This window comes from Scyliorhinus torazame, chromosome 6, assembly GCF_047496885.1.
Source record: "Scyliorhinus torazame isolate Kashiwa2021f chromosome 6, sScyTor2.1, whole genome shotgun sequence".
NCBI lineage: Eukaryota > Metazoa > Chordata > Chondrichthyes > Carcharhiniformes > Scyliorhinidae > Scyliorhinus > Scyliorhinus torazame.
The window spans coordinates 7317673-7336070 of NC_092712.1; the positions used below are offsets into that span (position 1 = coordinate 7317673).

Consider the following 18398-nt stretch of genomic DNA (forward strand, 5'->3'; position numbering starts at 1 on the left):
ACATTGTCCCCATCAAACACTCCCAGGACGGGTACAGCACGGGGTTTGATACAGGGTAAAGCTCCCTCCACACTGTCCCCATCAAACACTCCCAGGCCAGGCACAGCACAGGGTTAGATACAGAGTAAAGCTCCCTCTACACTGTCCCTGTCAAACACTCCCAGGACAGGTACAGCACGGGGATAGATACAGAGTAAAGCTCCCCCTACACTGTCCCCATGAAACACTCCCAGGACAGGTACAGCACGGGGTTAGATAGAGAGTAAAGCTCCCTCTACACTGTCCCCGTCAAACACTCCCAGGACAGGTACAGCACGGGGTTAGATACAGAGTAAAGCTCCCTCTACACTGTCCCCATCAAACAGTCCCAGGACAGGTACAGCACAGGGTTAGATACAGAGTAAAGCTCCCTCTACACTGTCCCTGTCAAACACTCCCAGGACAGGTACAGCACGGGGATAGATACAGAGTAAAGCTCCCCCTACACTGTCCCCATGAAACACTCCCAGGACAGGTACAGCACGGGGTTAGATAGAGAGTAAAGCTCCCTCTACACTGTCCCCGTCAAACACTCCCAGGACAGGTACAGCACGGGGTTAGATACAGAGTAAAGCTCCCTCTACACTGTCTCCATCAAACACTCCCAGGACAGGTACAGCACGGGGTTAGATACAGAGCAAAGCTCCCTTCAGCACTCCCATTACTGGTACAGCACGGGGTTAATACAAAGTAAAGATCTTTCCGCTCTCCCATCACTTATTCCAAAGTTGGGGCAGGACAGGTTAGAGTTGGAGAATAAAGCTATTTCAGTTTATTAAAGGTCGCCGTCCCTTTATCATATTTATCACAAATGCCTTTTTTGAATAGCAGTAGACTTGCACAGTATCAATTTACACTGTCTATATTGCAAAAAGTGATGGTTATAATCAGGCTCATCAGTCACCCAGAGTGCAGTAAACTTCCAGGAAGGAAAGGATGAAAAACAACTGACATGTTAATCTCATCATGATCTTTCAATGCAAGATCATCACCAAGAAGTACAATAAAGGTTCAACATTTTTTGTTACACAGAATGGTGCGGCATATATTATAGATTATTATACTATATTAGGAGGAAACCAGATAACCAGACGAGGGGAAAAAATATATGAAACCGTGTAAATATGTAAAAATATTTAAATCTTGCTTATCAGACAGTGTGTGCAGCCAGGGCAACTCAAAGGTACAATAATTAGGCTCTGCACTCTGCGACTCAGAGAAGAATCTCTCAGCGTTGTCACTTTAATCTCACTTGTTGGAAAGTGCAAGTGCTCGAAGGCTGGGCAAGGCTGAAGTATCACACAGTCTGAACCAGTGCTGACAAGTAAGGCTTTGGTGAAGCATGAAAACATGGCCAGTATTTGTGAAGTCATATCTCAAACATGAGTCTCTGATCCTCAGGACCGGAAATGGAAAGTTAAGACGTATCGTACGACAGATTTAAAAAATCGGCTGGAATGCTGGTCAGTCTGGGATTAGTTGCTGGAACTATTGGCTTTTTGTATTACAAACGGGGCACGAATTGCCAAGCCATCTGCACAGGAGACAGCCACGAGGCTGCATTCAACATACTTGACTAATTGTAAAATCTATCTGCTACTAATGTTTATGTTTAAAACACTAACAAATTGAACACCCCCGTTGTGAAAATAATTCCACATTATAAGTGCAGGTTTGAATATGGCTACAGCTTTGACATTGCTGGCATCTTGGTAAAATTAGCACTTCACTCCTTCCCTTGAAATTTAAAAACATTAATTTACAGAATGTGGCATGCTGGCTAGATCAGCATTTATGTTCGGTGGTTTGGCCATTTTCAAATTTGCTGATGTCACCACCGTAGTGGGGTCGGATTTCAAACAATGACGAGACAGAGTACAGGAATGAGATAGAGAATCTGGTGAACTGGTGCGACGACAATCTCTCCCTCAATGTCAACAAAACGAAGGAGATTGTCATCTCCTTCAGGAAGCGTAGTGGAGAACATGCCCCTGTCTACATCAATGGGAACGAAGTAGAAAGGGTCGAGAGCTTCAAGTTTTTAGGTGTCCAGATCACCAACAGCCTGTCCTGGTCCCCCCATGCCGACACTATAGTTAAGAAAGCCCACCAACGACTCTACTTTCTCAGAAGACGAAGGAAATTTGGCATGTCAGCTACGACACTCACCAACTTCTACAGATGCACCATAGAAAGCATTCTTTCTGGTTGTATCACAGCTGGGTATGGAGCCTGCTCTGCCCAAGACCGCAGGAAACTACAAACGGTCGTGAATGTAGCCCAGTCCATCACACAAACCAGCCTCCCGTCCATTCACTCTATCTATAATTCCCGCTGCCTCAGAAAGGCAGCCAGCATCATTAAGGACCCCACACACCCCGGACATACTCTCTTCCACCTTCTTCCGTCAGGAAAAAGATACCAAAGTTTGGGATCACGTACCAACCGACTCGGGAACAGCTTCTTCCCGACTGCCATCAGACTTTTGAATGGACCGACCTCGTATGAAGCTGATCTTTTCTCTACACCTTGCTATAACTGTAACATTATATTCTGCAGTCCCTCCTTCCTTCCCTATGTACGGTGTGCATTGTTTGTGCAGCACGCAAGAAACAATACTTTTCACTGTATACTGATACATGTGACAATAATAAATCAAATCAAATCTAATTTGCCCCTTAGTGTCCAAAGGTTTGGTGGGGTTACGGGATAGGGCCTGGGTCGGGTGCTCTTTCGAAGGTTTGGCGCAGACTCGATGGGCTGAATGGCCTCTTCCTGCACTGTAGGGATTCTGCCCATCCGTAATTGTCCTCGAGAAGGTGGTGGTGAGCTGCCTTCTTGAACAGCTGCATGATGTAGGTACATTCACTGTGCTGTTAGGGAGGGAATTCCAGGATATTGACCCAGTGCCAGTGAAGGAGCGGTGATGTATTTCCAAGTCAGGATGGTGAGTCTGATATATTAAGACAGTTATTCCTGTTTCTCAACTCAATGTTTCTCTTCCCTCCCCTCAAACAGCCCACTTAAAATCCATCTCCTTGACTAAGGTTTTGATCTCCTCCAAATCTTTTCTCGATTCCTGTGCAGCTTCCAATCTTTTCCTTCTCCTGATAAAAGTTATACGTAGATGTCCTTTACTCCATGTTACTGATTACCCTCTCTTATTTCAATTAAGATTGCTTATATTCTGCTGGAGTGACTGCAGAGTGCTATATTGTTACCTTGCTGTATGTTACTACACTTATCTAAAGTTTGATATTTGAAGCATCTTGATTTGCTTAGCTGTTGCCAAAAGTTTGGAAAAGTGTCCGATATTCTGCACCTTTAAACAAAACTCACCAATGTCAGCACCCAGCACCAAGCAGTCCGAGTGCTTGTGCTTTCGCTGCACTTACTTTGATAAGTTACAGGGAGCGTTAAAACCTCCGAAATGTCCCAAAAAACTTAGGAATAATTTTGGAAGATTTCTTTTTCTCTCCACCATCTCTGTCCTTGGAATCTCGCGCTCCGTCACTTTGTGGCCCTGGAGAAGTGTCCTCTGCTTTCAAACAGTCATCTTTCTTATAGAAGACTTCGAACCTGCTGTATACCCGCTTCTCCTTTCGAAAACTATCCATCCTCTTAATCAGAGGGTCGATGTCATCCGGTGATGTTTGTGAATTACCCTTGTTTTTACTCAGAGTTTCAAGCCTTGCCTGGATGTCAAGCTGCTGCTTTTTATCACAGTCAGTTTTGTCTTTCTCGGAGGTAACTTTCTGCTCTGTTGGGCCTCCAGGACTGTCAATGTCAGTGGTGGGGGGATGCTGTACTTTGGTATTCTCGGCCCGGTTCTTCTGGCTGTTGGCTGAGATTTGTTCCAGGATGACCTTGGTGTCATCTCGAAGGTTGCTGCTATACAGGGCATTGGAAGTCGACGAGGAATACCTGCTCCCCTGGACAGTTTGTGAACCTTTGGTTGCTGTGGTGTTGGTTGAAGGCTTGCGTGGTTTCTCTTCTTTCTCAGAGGTGGAAGGTACTTCTTCACTTTGGACAATTTTGTTTGGTTTTTCAGGATTCTTCTCGATCTCTGTAGCTGAAGTCAGGTGTTGTCCTTGCTCTTTATTGCTGGGCATTTCTTTTGATTTTGTCCCACCCGGGAGATTAAGACAACTACTCCCTCTTGAAAGACTCTTTGAAATCAAATTGGAAACTACAGATTCCCTTTCCATATCATGCCCTTTATTCCCTCTTGTGTCCAGACACAGAGCAGATGAATGTAGCTTAACCTTCGCTAAATTGACATCGACCTCCTCCAACGTCGAGGTCGAAGACGGCCTTTTGTGAACTTCAGTAGCGCCTCTCAGAACAACAGGACTGCTAGTATTATTCTGAGTCGCTGATTCAGGAGGCAGTGGTCCTGGCTGAGAAGGAGGCTTGATACCCAGCTGAGAAGGTTGGGGGCTTGGCTCAGGAGAGAGCTGGGGTCCTTGCTGCCCAGATACAGAATTAATGATCTTTCTGAATGTGTCCAGAGGTTGTTTTTCAGTTTTCTCTGACTGTACAACAGGTGGTGGTTTACTTTCTTTAGATAACAATGTGCACTGTGTCATTTTGTTAATGGCATCTTGAACTTTTCTGCTCAGTTGAAGCTCTAATTTTGGCCTTACCCTATGTTGGGTGCTGGATTGTACATCTGGGTCCCAACTACCCAAACCAGAATCACTCTGCTGCTTACTCAGGTCCAAGTCTGGTGCTGCTTTTCCAGCAAAAACCTTTTTGAGATTTGGTGCTGGTGTTTTGGCAACCTCACTTGGCAAGGTGTTGACAGGCATTGATTGCGGGATGGGTTTGGTTTGGTCATTGCCGAGCACCCGCTTGGTACTATTTTCCTGCAGAGCTGCAGCTGCTGTGGGCTCTACAATCTCTTCAGATCCCTTTTCCTCATTCTCGATCTGTTCCCTGATGCTCAAGTTCATTTTCCCTTTGCGCGAGACGTGCTGCTCTGTCTTTGAAGAGTTAAAGATCAGTGACGAACGCAGCCTCGAGCTCCTCTGTAATATCGGATTGAGTTTACTACGCATGGACTCATGTTTTGCCAACTTCACATTTCGCTTCTCACTTTCTTTATCTGATGACTGAGACTGGCCATCAAACAAATCAGTTTTCGGGGGCTTTGAGTTGTATAGGTCCAAGCGTTTATAACTTGTATTCTGTGGAGGATCTCTGAACAAGCTGGTCTCAAAAGGAGCTGTGTTTTTCCTGGAATCCTGAACTACTTCATTGTCACCCTGAGGTTCGTCTGATGCAGAAATGCCCTCATTACGTTGTTCTGTGTACGCATCCGGACAAGCACTAAGATAGGAGCCAATTCTCCACCTTCTCAGGCCATGTTTGTTCGGTTGATCGTCAGACTTACGACCCAGACTTGACTCTGTGAAAAGCATTTTTGGATCTAGAACTTGTTTCTGAGTTGGAGACTTTTGGCATGCATATGATTGGCCAATATTGGGTCGCTTCGGTATAGTCTGACCCATTCTTCCATCACTCACCACCTCTAGATCATTTGAACCATGCCAAACGTCTTTGGAGGAGTTAGAAGGTTCATAGTTTATCAGAGATGAATGGGGTGGTAAACCAGACAGGTAAGTCTCTTCACAAGTCCTTGGATCATACCTGTGCCTTCGCTTTTCCACGGGCTCAGCATACTGATGTGAGCTCATTCTGTTTTGCTTAAATCGTTCAAATGTTCCGTGGCTATCTCTTAGATGCTGACTGTTGAAAGAGTTGATTCTATCCCTTAATAATGCAGGCTCTAAAGGATACATCTTTTCTCTGGATAATTGCTCGGATCTGGCATCTAATTGTTCATAGTGCTCATTCATTCGTTTATATCGATGTTCAATAGCATCATAACTTTCCAAAGTCCCTTCGGCATAACTTCTCCGTTTGAATGCATTCATTTCCATCCTCTTTGTCCTCAGAATAGCGCTGGATGTGGGATCAAACTGAATTTTCTCTGGAAAAGGTGTAAACTGCTTCATGCAGCCTCTGATGTTCCCACCGTCCTCCTGGAAACGCCTGTCGACATCATTCTGTCTAAAACATCGAGGATAGGGCTCAGGATCCGTGCCTGCCCAGGAACACTCAGAGTGCTGTGAAAGCATGTCCTCTTGATACATGACCCTCGGGTTCTGTTTGCGTCGCCGTCTATCAGCAGACGGATATGGTGCCACAGTATAATAGTTATCCAAGTCTGGCATTAGATTCTCTACTCCAGGGAGAGGGTTTGACTGGGCATAAAGAATCCGAAATTCTTCATCGAAGATGGCTACGAGCTCTCCCTGAAAACGTTGGACAATACTACGATGTATCTTTTCAAAGGACCACATAAAGCTGGCGAGTAAGGAAAGAGAAATTAAGGACGTTTGCATTAATTAACATTCAGCATCAATCATTGCAGGTCATACCCCTGTTGCCTAAACCCATCCCAGAAACATACGGCACCACACATTTTGTCCAACCTGCTGGATATGGGAATGGGGACAGGTATCACAGCTGCATATAAAACTTAACCTGTGAACTGGCTGAGTTATGTCCTCCTTATTAGGCGAGCAGTCACAGCCAAATATGGTAGAACTAGCTTATTTATCATTGTATGAGCCATATCTCTCACATTGGCAAAGAATGAATATTACACAAAATCCAAGTAGCTTTCTTTGTTGCTTGTTACAACTGGAGGTGAGCTTTTCGTGACATTTTTGCACATGGATACCTAAATCCCTCCCCAGCCTGGAGCCTCTTGCCATTGACAATAAATTTTAACTTGGTTTTTGTGCATCCAAAAAGAATGACTTCACATTTTCCCACTGAACTCTATCTGCCATGGTCAGTCCATTTAATTAACCTGCCCATGCCATTTTGTAGTCATAGTAATAATAAAAATAAATCATTCGATTTTTCGGTATTGTTGCCCAGTTGGTCCAAATGCACACGCTTCAATGTGCATTCACCAGCCTCCCACTGACAAGATAGAGCAGCACATAAACTGCCCGTGCCAGCCAGCCCCGCTCAGCTGGCAGCCCTGGCGCCGAGAGGACCGGCCCCATGATTCGGGGATGCAGGCCTGGAGAGGCTCCAAGAGGTGGTCAAGTCCAGGAGGGGTGTCTTGTTTCGCTGAGGGGCCCGGAGGCTACGCCAGTGCTGCCTGGGAGGAGGTCGCAGTGACCATCAGCTCAGGCAGTGTCACCAGGAGGACCAGCACCCAGTGCCACAAGAAGGTCAATAACCTACACCGGGCCTCAAGGGTGAGTTGGCAGCGGACGCCCTCCCCCCCCCTGCGCCTGGCATCGCCCCCGTCCCCACCCCAATGCCGTACCCTGTGCCACCCACTCCCAACTCCACTCCCCAAAACCTTCACCCCCCCCCCCCCCCCCCCCCCCACCCACCCACCCGACCCCGCAGTGGAGAGCCTGGTGAAGGATGTCAGCAGCATTAGTGGAGGTATCCAAGACATGGCGCAGTCTGTGATGGCCATGACTGAGGGCCTCGGTAGACTGTCCCACGTGATGGGGGAACCTGACCCAGTACCAGCCGGGCCTTGATGAGGGGCTGGGGACATGTCCCAGTCGCAGGCGGGCATTGCACTGCCGATCACGTCCCAGTCACTGAGGGGTATCGCCGAGGGCATCGACACCATGGTGCAGACATTGGGCAGCTACCAGGGCTGGCAGAGCCAGATGATGCAAGGGCAGCTAAACCGCCACAAATCTGGTCCCCAGGGCCCTATGGGCACTGGCCGGGAGGAGGGGGCACTGGGTGCCAACCCGGATTCGTCCTAGGCGTGGCGACGGTGGCCATCAGCTCCCCCGAGTTCCACCTTGCTGAGGACGCCGCGTATCGCTCTCGGTCCCTGGAACAGGGTGGCACGGCCGTGCCTGTGCTGCCGGGAAGTGTGCCAGGGGCATCGAAGGCCAAGGGATGTGGCAAGCAGCAGGCTACCTCCACTTCTGATGTGTATTATGGGAAACAGACACAGAAGTAGAGCAGGGAAGGCTAAGCAAGTCGAGGATCACTGAGAGGGTACTGGGGGAGGGGGGTTGGGTGTGTGCATGGGCGGGGGGGGGGGGGGGGGGGGGGGAGATTAAGATGGGTGGGGAGACACCATTGGGAGAGTGGGGCAGCGGTGGGCACCTACCTGTGATACATTAACCAACCTTCACCAAAACCAGTATGACGCCTCTGGCATTTCCTTCTGCAATGTGGGCCAACCTCCAAACCCTTGCCCTATCTACCCAGACATTGGAGTCATGCCCCCGCCCCCCGGGCACGCGTGCAGATAATGGGTGTGAGTGAGCACTCAGCAGACAGGCGTCAGGCTATGGGGTAGAATGAGGAGCTCCAGCACCCAGCTCTCTGGGGGTTATCCTCACCCCCCTGCCCTCGACAGTGACCCGCTGACAGTGCTGACACAGGCCCAGCACTCTGGAGGGGTGGACACAGACCCCGGGAGGGTGAGGGAGGCCCACACTGCCGCCTGCTGAGCCACGTCCTGAGTGAAGCAGGCGATGGTGTGGGCCTCCCTGGCCCTCCGTGCTTGCCGCCGATCCTCTAGCCGGTCCTCCAGTTCCTCCCTGGGAACAGCCTCCAGCCCCTGCTGCGCCTACTCCTCGGAGGTGACCGCATGCCCCTGCACCCCCATCACATTGTCCCGCTGCTGTGCCAGGTTGTGGAGGACACAGAAAAACACCACAAAAGTGGGCAGCCCTCCAGGGGGTGTACTGCAGGGCACTGGAGGCATCGGAACTGCATTTTGAGCAGACCGAGGCACCACTCAGAGACAGATCAGGTGGTGCCTGGCCCTGGTGTACAGAGTCCCCACATTGGGCCTCCGCACTGGCGTCATTAACCAGGTCCTCAGCGGGTACCCCTTATCCCAAAATGCCAACCAGCCGTCCTGGAGTGGTGAAGAGGCCGGAGATGTCTGCCTGTCCCAGGATGTACCTGTCATGTACAGTCCCTGGGGCGTGCTCGCACTAGTGCATGATCTTAAGGTGGTGGTCACACGTGAGCTGGATGTTCAGGGAATGAAACCCCTTTCTGTTGACGTGTTTTTATTTATTTATTTAGGGCCCTCCCAGGTGAGCGCAAGGTGACATGCGTGCCAGCTGGCCCGGGGGCATCCCGGCGATGGCTGAAAATCCTGCTGCCCAGGCAGCTTCTTTGGCTTAATCGGTGTCAAAGGTTGGATAGTTTGCTGCAACAGGGCGTCCGTGACCTTTCGCACGCACCCGTGAGCTATGGCCACACAGGTCCCCGCTCAAGCCCTGGAATAAGCCTGAGGCACAAAGATTCAGGGCAGTGGTGATCTTGACGAGTTGTTCTCCTCCTCCACAGGGTGCCAAGGCTGCGAGGTTATGGCACAGGGGCCGCACCGTCTGCTTGTTAAGGCGGAGTCTCCTGCAGCACGCGCTGTGTGTCACTTGCTTGAACGACCAGCCACGCCTGCACACTTTGGGCCATCGCGGGCCCCCCCCCCCTCTGGGCCTCACCTTGAGCGATGGGCAGCCGGGTCCTCAGCCTGTGGGGCGCGGCCCTGCACATGGGTCGCTGCCTCGACTCTCTTGACACTGCTGCTGTCTCCAGCACCCGGCCTGCCAACAGCACCACTCGGGCAAGTTCAGCGGAGTCCAAAATATTGACCGCACTGTTCAATATTTGTAAGGAATTGGGAGAGGGTGAGAGACTGAAAAACAGCGATGTTTTCCACCTCGGGATCCTCCATCCCCCATTCATCCTGCAGAGGGCAGCAGAGCGGCGACGCTGATTGGCTGTTACGGGGAGTGATTTGCCTCAGGTGCAGTCACTGCGACTAGAAGGAGCTCTCAGTGAGGATAGACTGTGGGGACAAGTTGAGGCAAGTATCCTGCAGAGGGCGTCAGAATGGTGATGCTGATTGGCTGTTGCGGGGAGTGAATTGCGGAAAGCTGCTGTCGGGTGAGTTTCTAGAACTAATATATTTCAGGCAGTGGCTAAACCCGGAACACTACACAGGTAGTGTTTCCCACCCATCCTCCTCCTCTAACCAAAAGTGGTGAGTTGGTGAGGTAAGCTTTTCTTTCCTTTTCCTCTCTCCCCCCTTTCACCACCTCTACCCTGCGGGGTGTGTGAAAATCAGGTCAGCTTTGTTTTTTCTCCCTGAAATTGTCAAGTGGATAAATGGAAGGGATGGCAGAGAGGGCAGGGCAATGTTCCTCAGTGGTGTTCCACAGGGATCAGTGCTGGGACCTTTGCTCTTTGTAGTATATATAAATGATTTGGAGGAAAATGTAACTGGTCTGATTAGTAAGTTTGCAGACGACACAAAGGTTGGTGGAATTGCGGATAGCGATGAGGACTGTCTGAGGATACAGCAGGATTTAGATTGTCTGGAGACTTGGGCGGAGAGATGGCAGATGGAGTTTAACCTGGACAAATGTGAGGTAATGCATTTTGGAAGGGCTAATGCAGGTAGGGAATATACAGTGAATGGTAGAACCCTCAAGAGTATTGAAAGTCAAAGAGATCTAGGAGTACAGGTCCACAGATCACTGAAAGGGGCTACACAGGTGGAGAAGGTAGTCAAGAAGGCATACGGCATGCTTGCCTTCATTGGCCGGGGCATTGAGTATAAGAATTGGCAAGTCATGTTGCAGCTGTATAGAACCTTAGTTAGGCCACACTTGGAGTATAGTGTTCAATTCTGGTCGCCACACTACCAGAAGGATGTGGAGGCTTTAGAGAGGGTGCAGAAGAGATTTACCAGAATGTTGCCTGGTATGGAGGGCATAAGCTATGAGGAGCGATTGAATAAACTCGGTTTGTTCTCACTGGAACGAAGGAGGTTGAGGGGCGACCTGATAGAGGTATACAAAATTATGAGGGGCATAGACAGAGTGGATAGTCAGAGGCTTTTCCCCAGGGTAGAGGGGTCAATTACTAGGGGGCATAGGTTTAAGGTGAGAGGGGCAAAGTTTAGAGTAGATGTACGAGGCAAGTTTTTTACGCAGAGGGTAGTGGGTGCCTGGAACTCGCTACCGGAGGAGGTGGTGGAAGCAGGGACGATAGGGACATTTAAGGGGCATCTTGACAAATATATGAATAGGATGGGAATAGAAGGATACGGACCCAGGAAGTGTAGAAGATTGTAGTTTAGTCGGGCAGTATGGTCGGCACGGGCTTGGAGGGCCGAAGGGCCTGTTCCTGTGCTGTACATTTCTTTGTTCTTTGTTCCTGCAGGATGTTCGAGGTGAGGGTCACCGTCAGTGGCCCTGCTGAGTTCACCTGTGGGAAATGCACCCATCTCCAGCTCCTCAAAGACCGTGTTAGGGAACTGGAGCTGGAGCTGGATGAACTGAGGATCATTCGGGAGGCAGAGTCGGTTACAGATAGAAGCTACAGGGATGTATTTACTCCTGAGAATGAAGGTAGCTGGGTAACGTTTAAAAGGAGGGGGAAGAAGCAGTCAGTGCAGGGATCCCCTGCGGTTATTCCCCTCAATAACAGGGATACCGTTCTGGATACTGTTGGCGGGGACCTACCCGAGGTAAGCCATGGTGACCAGGTCTCTGGCACTGAGACTGTCCCTGTGGCTCAGAAGGGCAGGGGGGAGAGCAGGAGAGCATTAGTTATTGGAGACTCTATAGTTAGAGATACAGATAGGCGGTTCTGTGGCAACGATAGAGGCTCACGGTTGGTGTGTTGCCTCCCGGGTGCCAAGGTCCGGGACGTCTCTGATCGTGTTTTTAGGATCCTTAAGGGGGAGAGGGAGCAGCCAAAAGTCATGGTACACATCGGTACCAATGACATAGGTAAGAGAAGGGACGGGGATGTAAAACAGGAATTCAGGGAGCTAGGGTGGAAGCTGAGAGCCAGGACAGACCGTGTTGTCATCTCTGGTTTGTTGCCGGTGCCACGTGCTGGCGAGGTGAGGAACGGGGAGAGAGTGCAGATAAACACGTGGCTACAGGGATGGTGTAGGAGGGAGGGTTTCAGTTACTTGGATAATTGGAGCACATTCTGGGGAAGGTAGGACCTGTACAAACAGGACGGGCTCCACCTGAACCAGAGGGGCACCAATATCCTGGGAGGGAAATTTGCTGCAGCTCTTCGGGGGGGTTTAAACTAATTTGGCAGGGGGATGGGAAACTGATTTGTAGTCCAGGAGATAGCGTTGCTGGAGTTCAGGAAGTTGAGGGTAGTGCAGTACTGAGGAAGGTACCAAGCTCACAAGAATGGACCTGCAGGCATGAAGGTGGTTTGAAGTGTGTCTACTTCAATGCGAGGAGCATCAGGAATAAGGCTGGTGAGCTTGAAGCATGGATTGGTACCTGGGACTACGATGTTGTGGCCATTACAGAGACGTGGATAGAACAGGGACAGGAATGGTTGTTGGAAGTTCCGGGGTTTAGATGTTTCAGTAAGATTAGGGGAGGTGGTAAAAGAGGTGGAGGAGTAGCATTGTTAATCAAGGATAGTATAATGGCTGCAGAAAGGCAGTTTGAGGAGGATCTGTCTACTGAGGTAGTGTGGGCTGAATTTAGAAATAGGAATGGAGTGGTAACTTTGTTAGGAGTTTTCTATAGGCCTCGAAACAGTAACAGAGATGTGGAGGAAAAGATTGCAATGCAGATTTGGATAGATGCGGTAGTCACAGGGTAGTTGTCATGGGTGACTTTAACTTTCCAAATATTGATTGGAACCACAATAATCCAAATAGTTTGGATGGGGCTGTTTTTATCCAGTGTGTGCAGGAGAGTTTCCTCACACAATATGTGGATAGGCCGACAAGAGGCGGGGCCACATTGGATTTGGTACTGGGTAATGAACCGGGCCAAGTGTTAGATTTGGTTGTGGGAGCACTTTGCAGATAGTGACCACAATTCGGTGACTTTCACTATTGCAATGGAGAGGGATAGGAACATACGGCAGGGCAAGGTTTATAACTGGTGGAAGGGTAATTACGATGTTATTAGGCAAGAAATGGGGAGCATAAGATGGAAACAGGAACTGTCAGTTATAGGCAGAATTGAGATGTGGAGCTTGTTCAAGGAACAAATACTGCGTGTCCTTGATATGTATGTCCCTGTCAGGCAGGGAGGAAATGGTCGAGTGAGGGAACCATGGTTTACAAAAGAGGTTGAACGTCTTGTCAAGAGGAAGAAGGGGGCTTATGTAAGGATGAGAAAATAAGGTTCAGTTAGGGCACTTGAGGGATACACGATAGCTAGGACGGAGCTCAAGAAAGGACTTAGGAGAGCTCGGAGGGGGCATGAGAAGTCCTTGGCGGGTAGGAACAAGGAAAACCCCAAGGCTTTTTAAACTTATGTGAGGAATAAAAGAATGACCAAGGTGAAGTTAGGGCCGGTCAAGGACAGTAGTGGGAACTTGTGCATGGAGTCTGAAGATATAGGAGAGGCTCTGAATGAATACTTTTCTTCAGTGTTCACAAAGGAGAGGGGCCATGTTGTTGAGGAGGATGGTGCGATACAGGCGGGTAGGCTGGAGGAGGTAGATATTCGGAAGGAAGATGTGTTAGAAATTTTGAGAAGCCTGAGGGTAGATACGTCCCCTGATGGGATATATCCTAGGATTCTTTGAGTGGCGAGGGATGAGATTTATTGGTAGAGGGATTGAGTTTAAGAGCAGTGAGGTTATGCTGCAACTGTACAAGACCCTGGTGAGACCACATTTGGATTATTGTGTGCAGTTCTGGTCACCTCATTATAGGAAGGATGTGGAAGCATTGGAAAGGGTGCAAAGGAGATTTACCAGGATGCTGCCTGAATTGGAGGGCAGACCTTATGAGGAAAGGTTGAGGGAGCTAGGGCTTTTCTCATTGGAGCGAAGGAGGATTACAGGTGACTTAACAGAGGTTTATAAGATAATGAGGGGGATAGATAGAGTGGACGCTCAGAGACTATTTCCTCGGGTGGATGTTGCTGTCACAAGGGGGCATAACTATAAGGTTCAGGGTGGGAGATATAGGAGGGATGTCCGAGGTAGGTTCTTACTCAGAGAGTGGTTAGGGTGTGGAATGGACTGCCTGCTGTGATAGTGGAGTCGGACACTTTCAAGTGGTTATTGGATAGGCACATGGAGCACACAAGCCTCGGCACAACATCGTGGGCCGAAGGGCCTGTACTGTGCTGTATAATTCTATGTTCTAATGAACCCCACACCTCCAAACTTGGCATGCCGTGCCCATGCACACCTGGCCACAGTGGGGGCTCCCGCTCACAGGACCCCAGACACCCACGTTACCTGGTCTGGGCGCAGGTCCCCTTCCCTTTGCACGCACCCATCTTTCGGCTGTGGACACGTCCCCGGGGCTGGGCCCCTCCACTGGGAGTTCTGATATTAGCTGCGAATATGGTGTTGTCACCCGCTGTGTTCAGGCACAGTGCACAGGCACCATGGTATGAGTGGGATACTGAGCAATAACTTCCACATGTTACCTGGCACATGCATACACCCACAGGAATCCACTTGGGATGTGTGAAGTGCTCACTTAACTACCATTGCCAATTCCCTATTAGCCATAGCCTTCAGCCGCACAGCCAGTGTCCTCCGGGGTCAGTGCCAGTTACGGGTTGTCGTTGGGGTTCAGACAGGCAGGAGCTAGGGTTGTACCCGGAATAGGTGTACACGATCCAGAGTTGGCATGGTGGACCCACCCGCCAGCTCCAATACCCCCCTCCCCCGCCCCCATGGTGGCCCAGCCCAACCGAGGCTGTAACCCTGCCTCTCGCCACCCTCTTTTGAGCACAGGGGCAGTAGGCTCAGCACCCCCGGGCTCTTTCCTGTGAGTGAAGGTGGCTACTCACCTCCCCGGGTCCCCTCAGCAGCCTATCTGCCGGGTTCATGCTTTCAAAAGGATACTAACGAGTGCCGTGTGACCACTAGCTGGGGAGGCCGTTGGATATAGGGTGGCTCCCGTTAATTGTGTGGAAGAAGGGCTGAAGTGGTGATTATTGGTTTCATAGCCACACTGTAGCGGGATCCTGATTTCGCCAACGGGAGCGGGCCGGTTACATCGTGAACTGTTTTGGGGCCGGCTCGGTTCCCCTTTTTGGCCTCTCCCGATATTTCCCAGCCTGGCCATGCTCTCACTCAAACGCAACCCACTCTGAGAGGAGACGGGAAGAAACTGGGTTGTGAGGCTTTCACCCGATAAACAGCCAATGGGCACAGCACGGAGGAAAGGCAAATTGGTATTGATAGGGTGTAAACTCTTCAACTATGCAGTAGAAACAGGTTTTTCCTGCCTGCGAGAGACGGCTGGGAGAGACGGGTTGAATGAGATAGCAACAATTAGCTTACTGCACATTTCTGTGGACAAGTATCCAGAGACAGGATCGTCAGTCACTTGCCTGTAGGAGCCACAGAGAACAGCGTTACAATCCACCAGCATGAAGCGCTCGATCAGGTTCCCAGTGAAGGACATCCCAGATTTGCAAGTGTAGGTTGATCCTGTCAACGTCCTCACTCTCAGGAACTGGGGAAAAAAAGAAACACCAGAACAACGATAATAATAATCTTTCTCGTCACAAGCATCCAAGCTGCACAAGAACACAAACATTGCCCAGCACTATTCAGCCACTGCGCCATTTGAGAGATTATTGGGTTATTTCAGAACCATAGAATTGTAGACTCCATTTCTATTTCCTCTCACTGTAGAATGACAGCACTTGTACCATTAAAAGCAAATTACTGCGAATCTGAAACGAAAGAGAAAATGCTGGGGAATCTCAGCAAGTCTGGCAGCATCTGTAGGGAGAGAAAAGAGCTTTTAGCTCTTTTCTCTCCCTACAGATGCTGCCAGACTTGCTGAGATTTCCCAGCATTTTCTGTTTCGCTTGTACCATTAAACTCCACAATCACTCATTCAGTGCCTTTTTCAGCTATGGAATAAAACTGCTTACTTCTTATAGCATAAATCAGCACGAGCAGATGTGGAGGTCAAAACTTCAAACTTGGCAGCGATCGAGCCTACACAATACTCCAGCCCTAAATGACTGGAAGGTAGCCAATCAAGCCCTCACCAGCAGAATAATCACCATGCCAGAAATGTTGAGCGGATGCCCCATTTCAGCCTGTGCTCCAAGTCCCAAGCATCACAGCCAACTGAATTCCCTTTACGGGATATCGAGCAATGGCGTGGGAGGGGCGCTCTTTCCAAGGGCCGGTGCAGACTCGATGGGCTGAATGGCCTCCTTCTGCACTGTAAATTCTATGATTCCATGACTGAAGGCCTTGGGTACAGCAAAGGCTGTGAGCCCTAATAACATTCCAGGTGTAAACCACAGCATCATAACAGGAGCAATAGGAGGCAATTTGGCATGCTCCATTATCCAGTCAGACCCTGCCTGATCTGATTATAGCCTCAACTCCATCTTTCTGTTGGTCCCCCATAATCCTTTACTCCCTTGTCAAGCAAAGATCTGAGGGATCTGGGAATTCAGGTCCACAGTTCCATGAAGGTGGCACTGCAGGTGGATAGGGTGGCCAAGAAGGCATACAGCATGCTTGCCTTCATCGGCCTGGGCATTGAGTACAAGGGTCGGCAGGTCACGTCACAGTTGTACAACACTTTCGTTAGGCCACATTTGGAATATTGCGTGCAGTTCTGGTCGCCAGGGTGTTGCCGGCTCTGGAGGGTGTGAGCGATGAGGAGAGGTTGAATAAACTCAGATTGGTTTTTTTGGAAAGGCGGAGGCTGAGGGGAGACCTGATTGAGGTTTTCCCCAGGGTGGAAGGCACAGTTACAAGGGGGAACAGGTTCAAAGTGAGAGGAGGAAAGTTTAGGGGAGATGTGCGGGGAAAGTTTTTCACGCAGAGGGTGTTGGGTGCCTGGAACGCGCTGCCAGTGGAGATGGTGGAGTCAGGCACGATAGCAACGTTTAAGATGTATCTTGACAGACATGGGAACGGGCAGGGAATGGAGGGACACATACAGATTGTTTGGGAAATAAGTGACTGGTCTAAATAAGGAATCTGGATCGGCACAGAATTGGTGGGCCGAAGGGCCTGTTCCTGTGCTGTAATGTTCTTTGTTCTTTGAGGTGCTTCCAATGCAAACATACCCTTTCTTCAAAAACCCTAAAGCCACGTACTCCAGGTGCAAAGTATCTGCAACATCCTGTAGCAAGATTTCCCTATTTTACATTACATCTCCCTGGCAAAGATGTCAACATTCAATTGGTTTTCCTAATGACTTGCTGGAACTCCATGATAGCTTTTTCTGATATATTTACAAGGACACCACGATCCTTCTGAACTGAAGCATTCCACAGTCCCTCTACATTCAATTATATTCTGCTTTTCTCCCCTTCTTGCCAAAGTGGATGATCTCACATTTTCCCACATGATGCAGACAGATGTTTGGTCTTGCAGGGAGTCAAGGGATATCGAGGAATGAGCAGGACGGTGGAGTTTGGAGTCCAGGTGAACCATGGGCATAGTGAATGGAGGAGTAGGCTAGATAGCCACATGGTTTACTCCTGCTCCATCTTGTGTTTTTCGCTGTTACGCATCAACCATGTTGCTGTGTGTCTGGAGTCCAATATCGGGAACACTGGACAAGGACAGCTTATTCCTTACAGGGAATTAGTGAAGCAGATAGATATTTATGACCATGTGCGGGTTTCACAAGTAACTAACTTTTTATTTCAGATTTATTAATTAATTGAATTCAAATTCCCCAAATGCCTTCATGGGATTTGAACTAATGTCTCTGGAGCATGAGTGTAATGCCTCTGGATTACAGGCCCAGGAATATCACCAATGTGCGGCCATTCCCAGCTAACCTCACACGGCTTCCCATGGCCTCCCCATAATGCAAATGCTCTACTCTCTCATTTTAAGCAGGAGCCCTCAGTTTACATTTCTTAGTATCCATCTCCACTTCTGCATCTCAGATTGCTGTTAACTCAGCCAGTCTATGCTATGTACTGTAGTTACTGCACTATACCCATACCCATGCGCTTTCAATACCCTTATACAACTTGTTTTTTGTCTTGATCTTTGCTGTAACAAAATGCCCTCATGTTTCCAGTGTGCGCACTGAGCAGGGAGATGGGGGGGTGTTAGGGCAGGTAGCCCATAGATAACCACATCATAGAACATTACAGCGCAGTGCAGGCCCTTCGGCCCTCGATGCTGCGCCGACCTGTGAAACCACTCTAAAGCCCATCTACACAATTCCCTTATCGTCCATATGTCTATCCAATGACCATTTGAATGCCCTTAGTGTTGGCGAGTCCACTACTCTTGCAGGCAGGGCATTCCACGCCCTTACTACTCTCTGAGTAAAGAACCTACCTCTGACATCTGTCTTATATCTA

At 49.4% G+C, this 18398-nt stretch overlaps 1 protein-coding gene across 1 annotated transcript in view; it reads right to left on the minus strand.

Annotated features, from left to right (window-relative positions):
- Positions 1-540: 540 nt before the first annotated feature.
- Positions 541-18398, minus strand: part of fam83hb (family with sequence similarity 83 member Hb) — a 200802-nt gene continuing 182944 nt past the window's right edge. Inside the window, exons 4-5 of the mRNA XM_072507906.1 lie at positions 15426-15550; positions 541-6411 (exon numbers count right to left, since the gene is read on the minus strand). Of these exons, the coding sequence (XP_072364007.1) occupies positions 3456-6411; positions 15426-15550 (3081 nt within the window). The 3' untranslated portion in view covers positions 541-3455. The remainder of the gene's footprint in view (positions 6412-15425; positions 15551-18398) is intronic.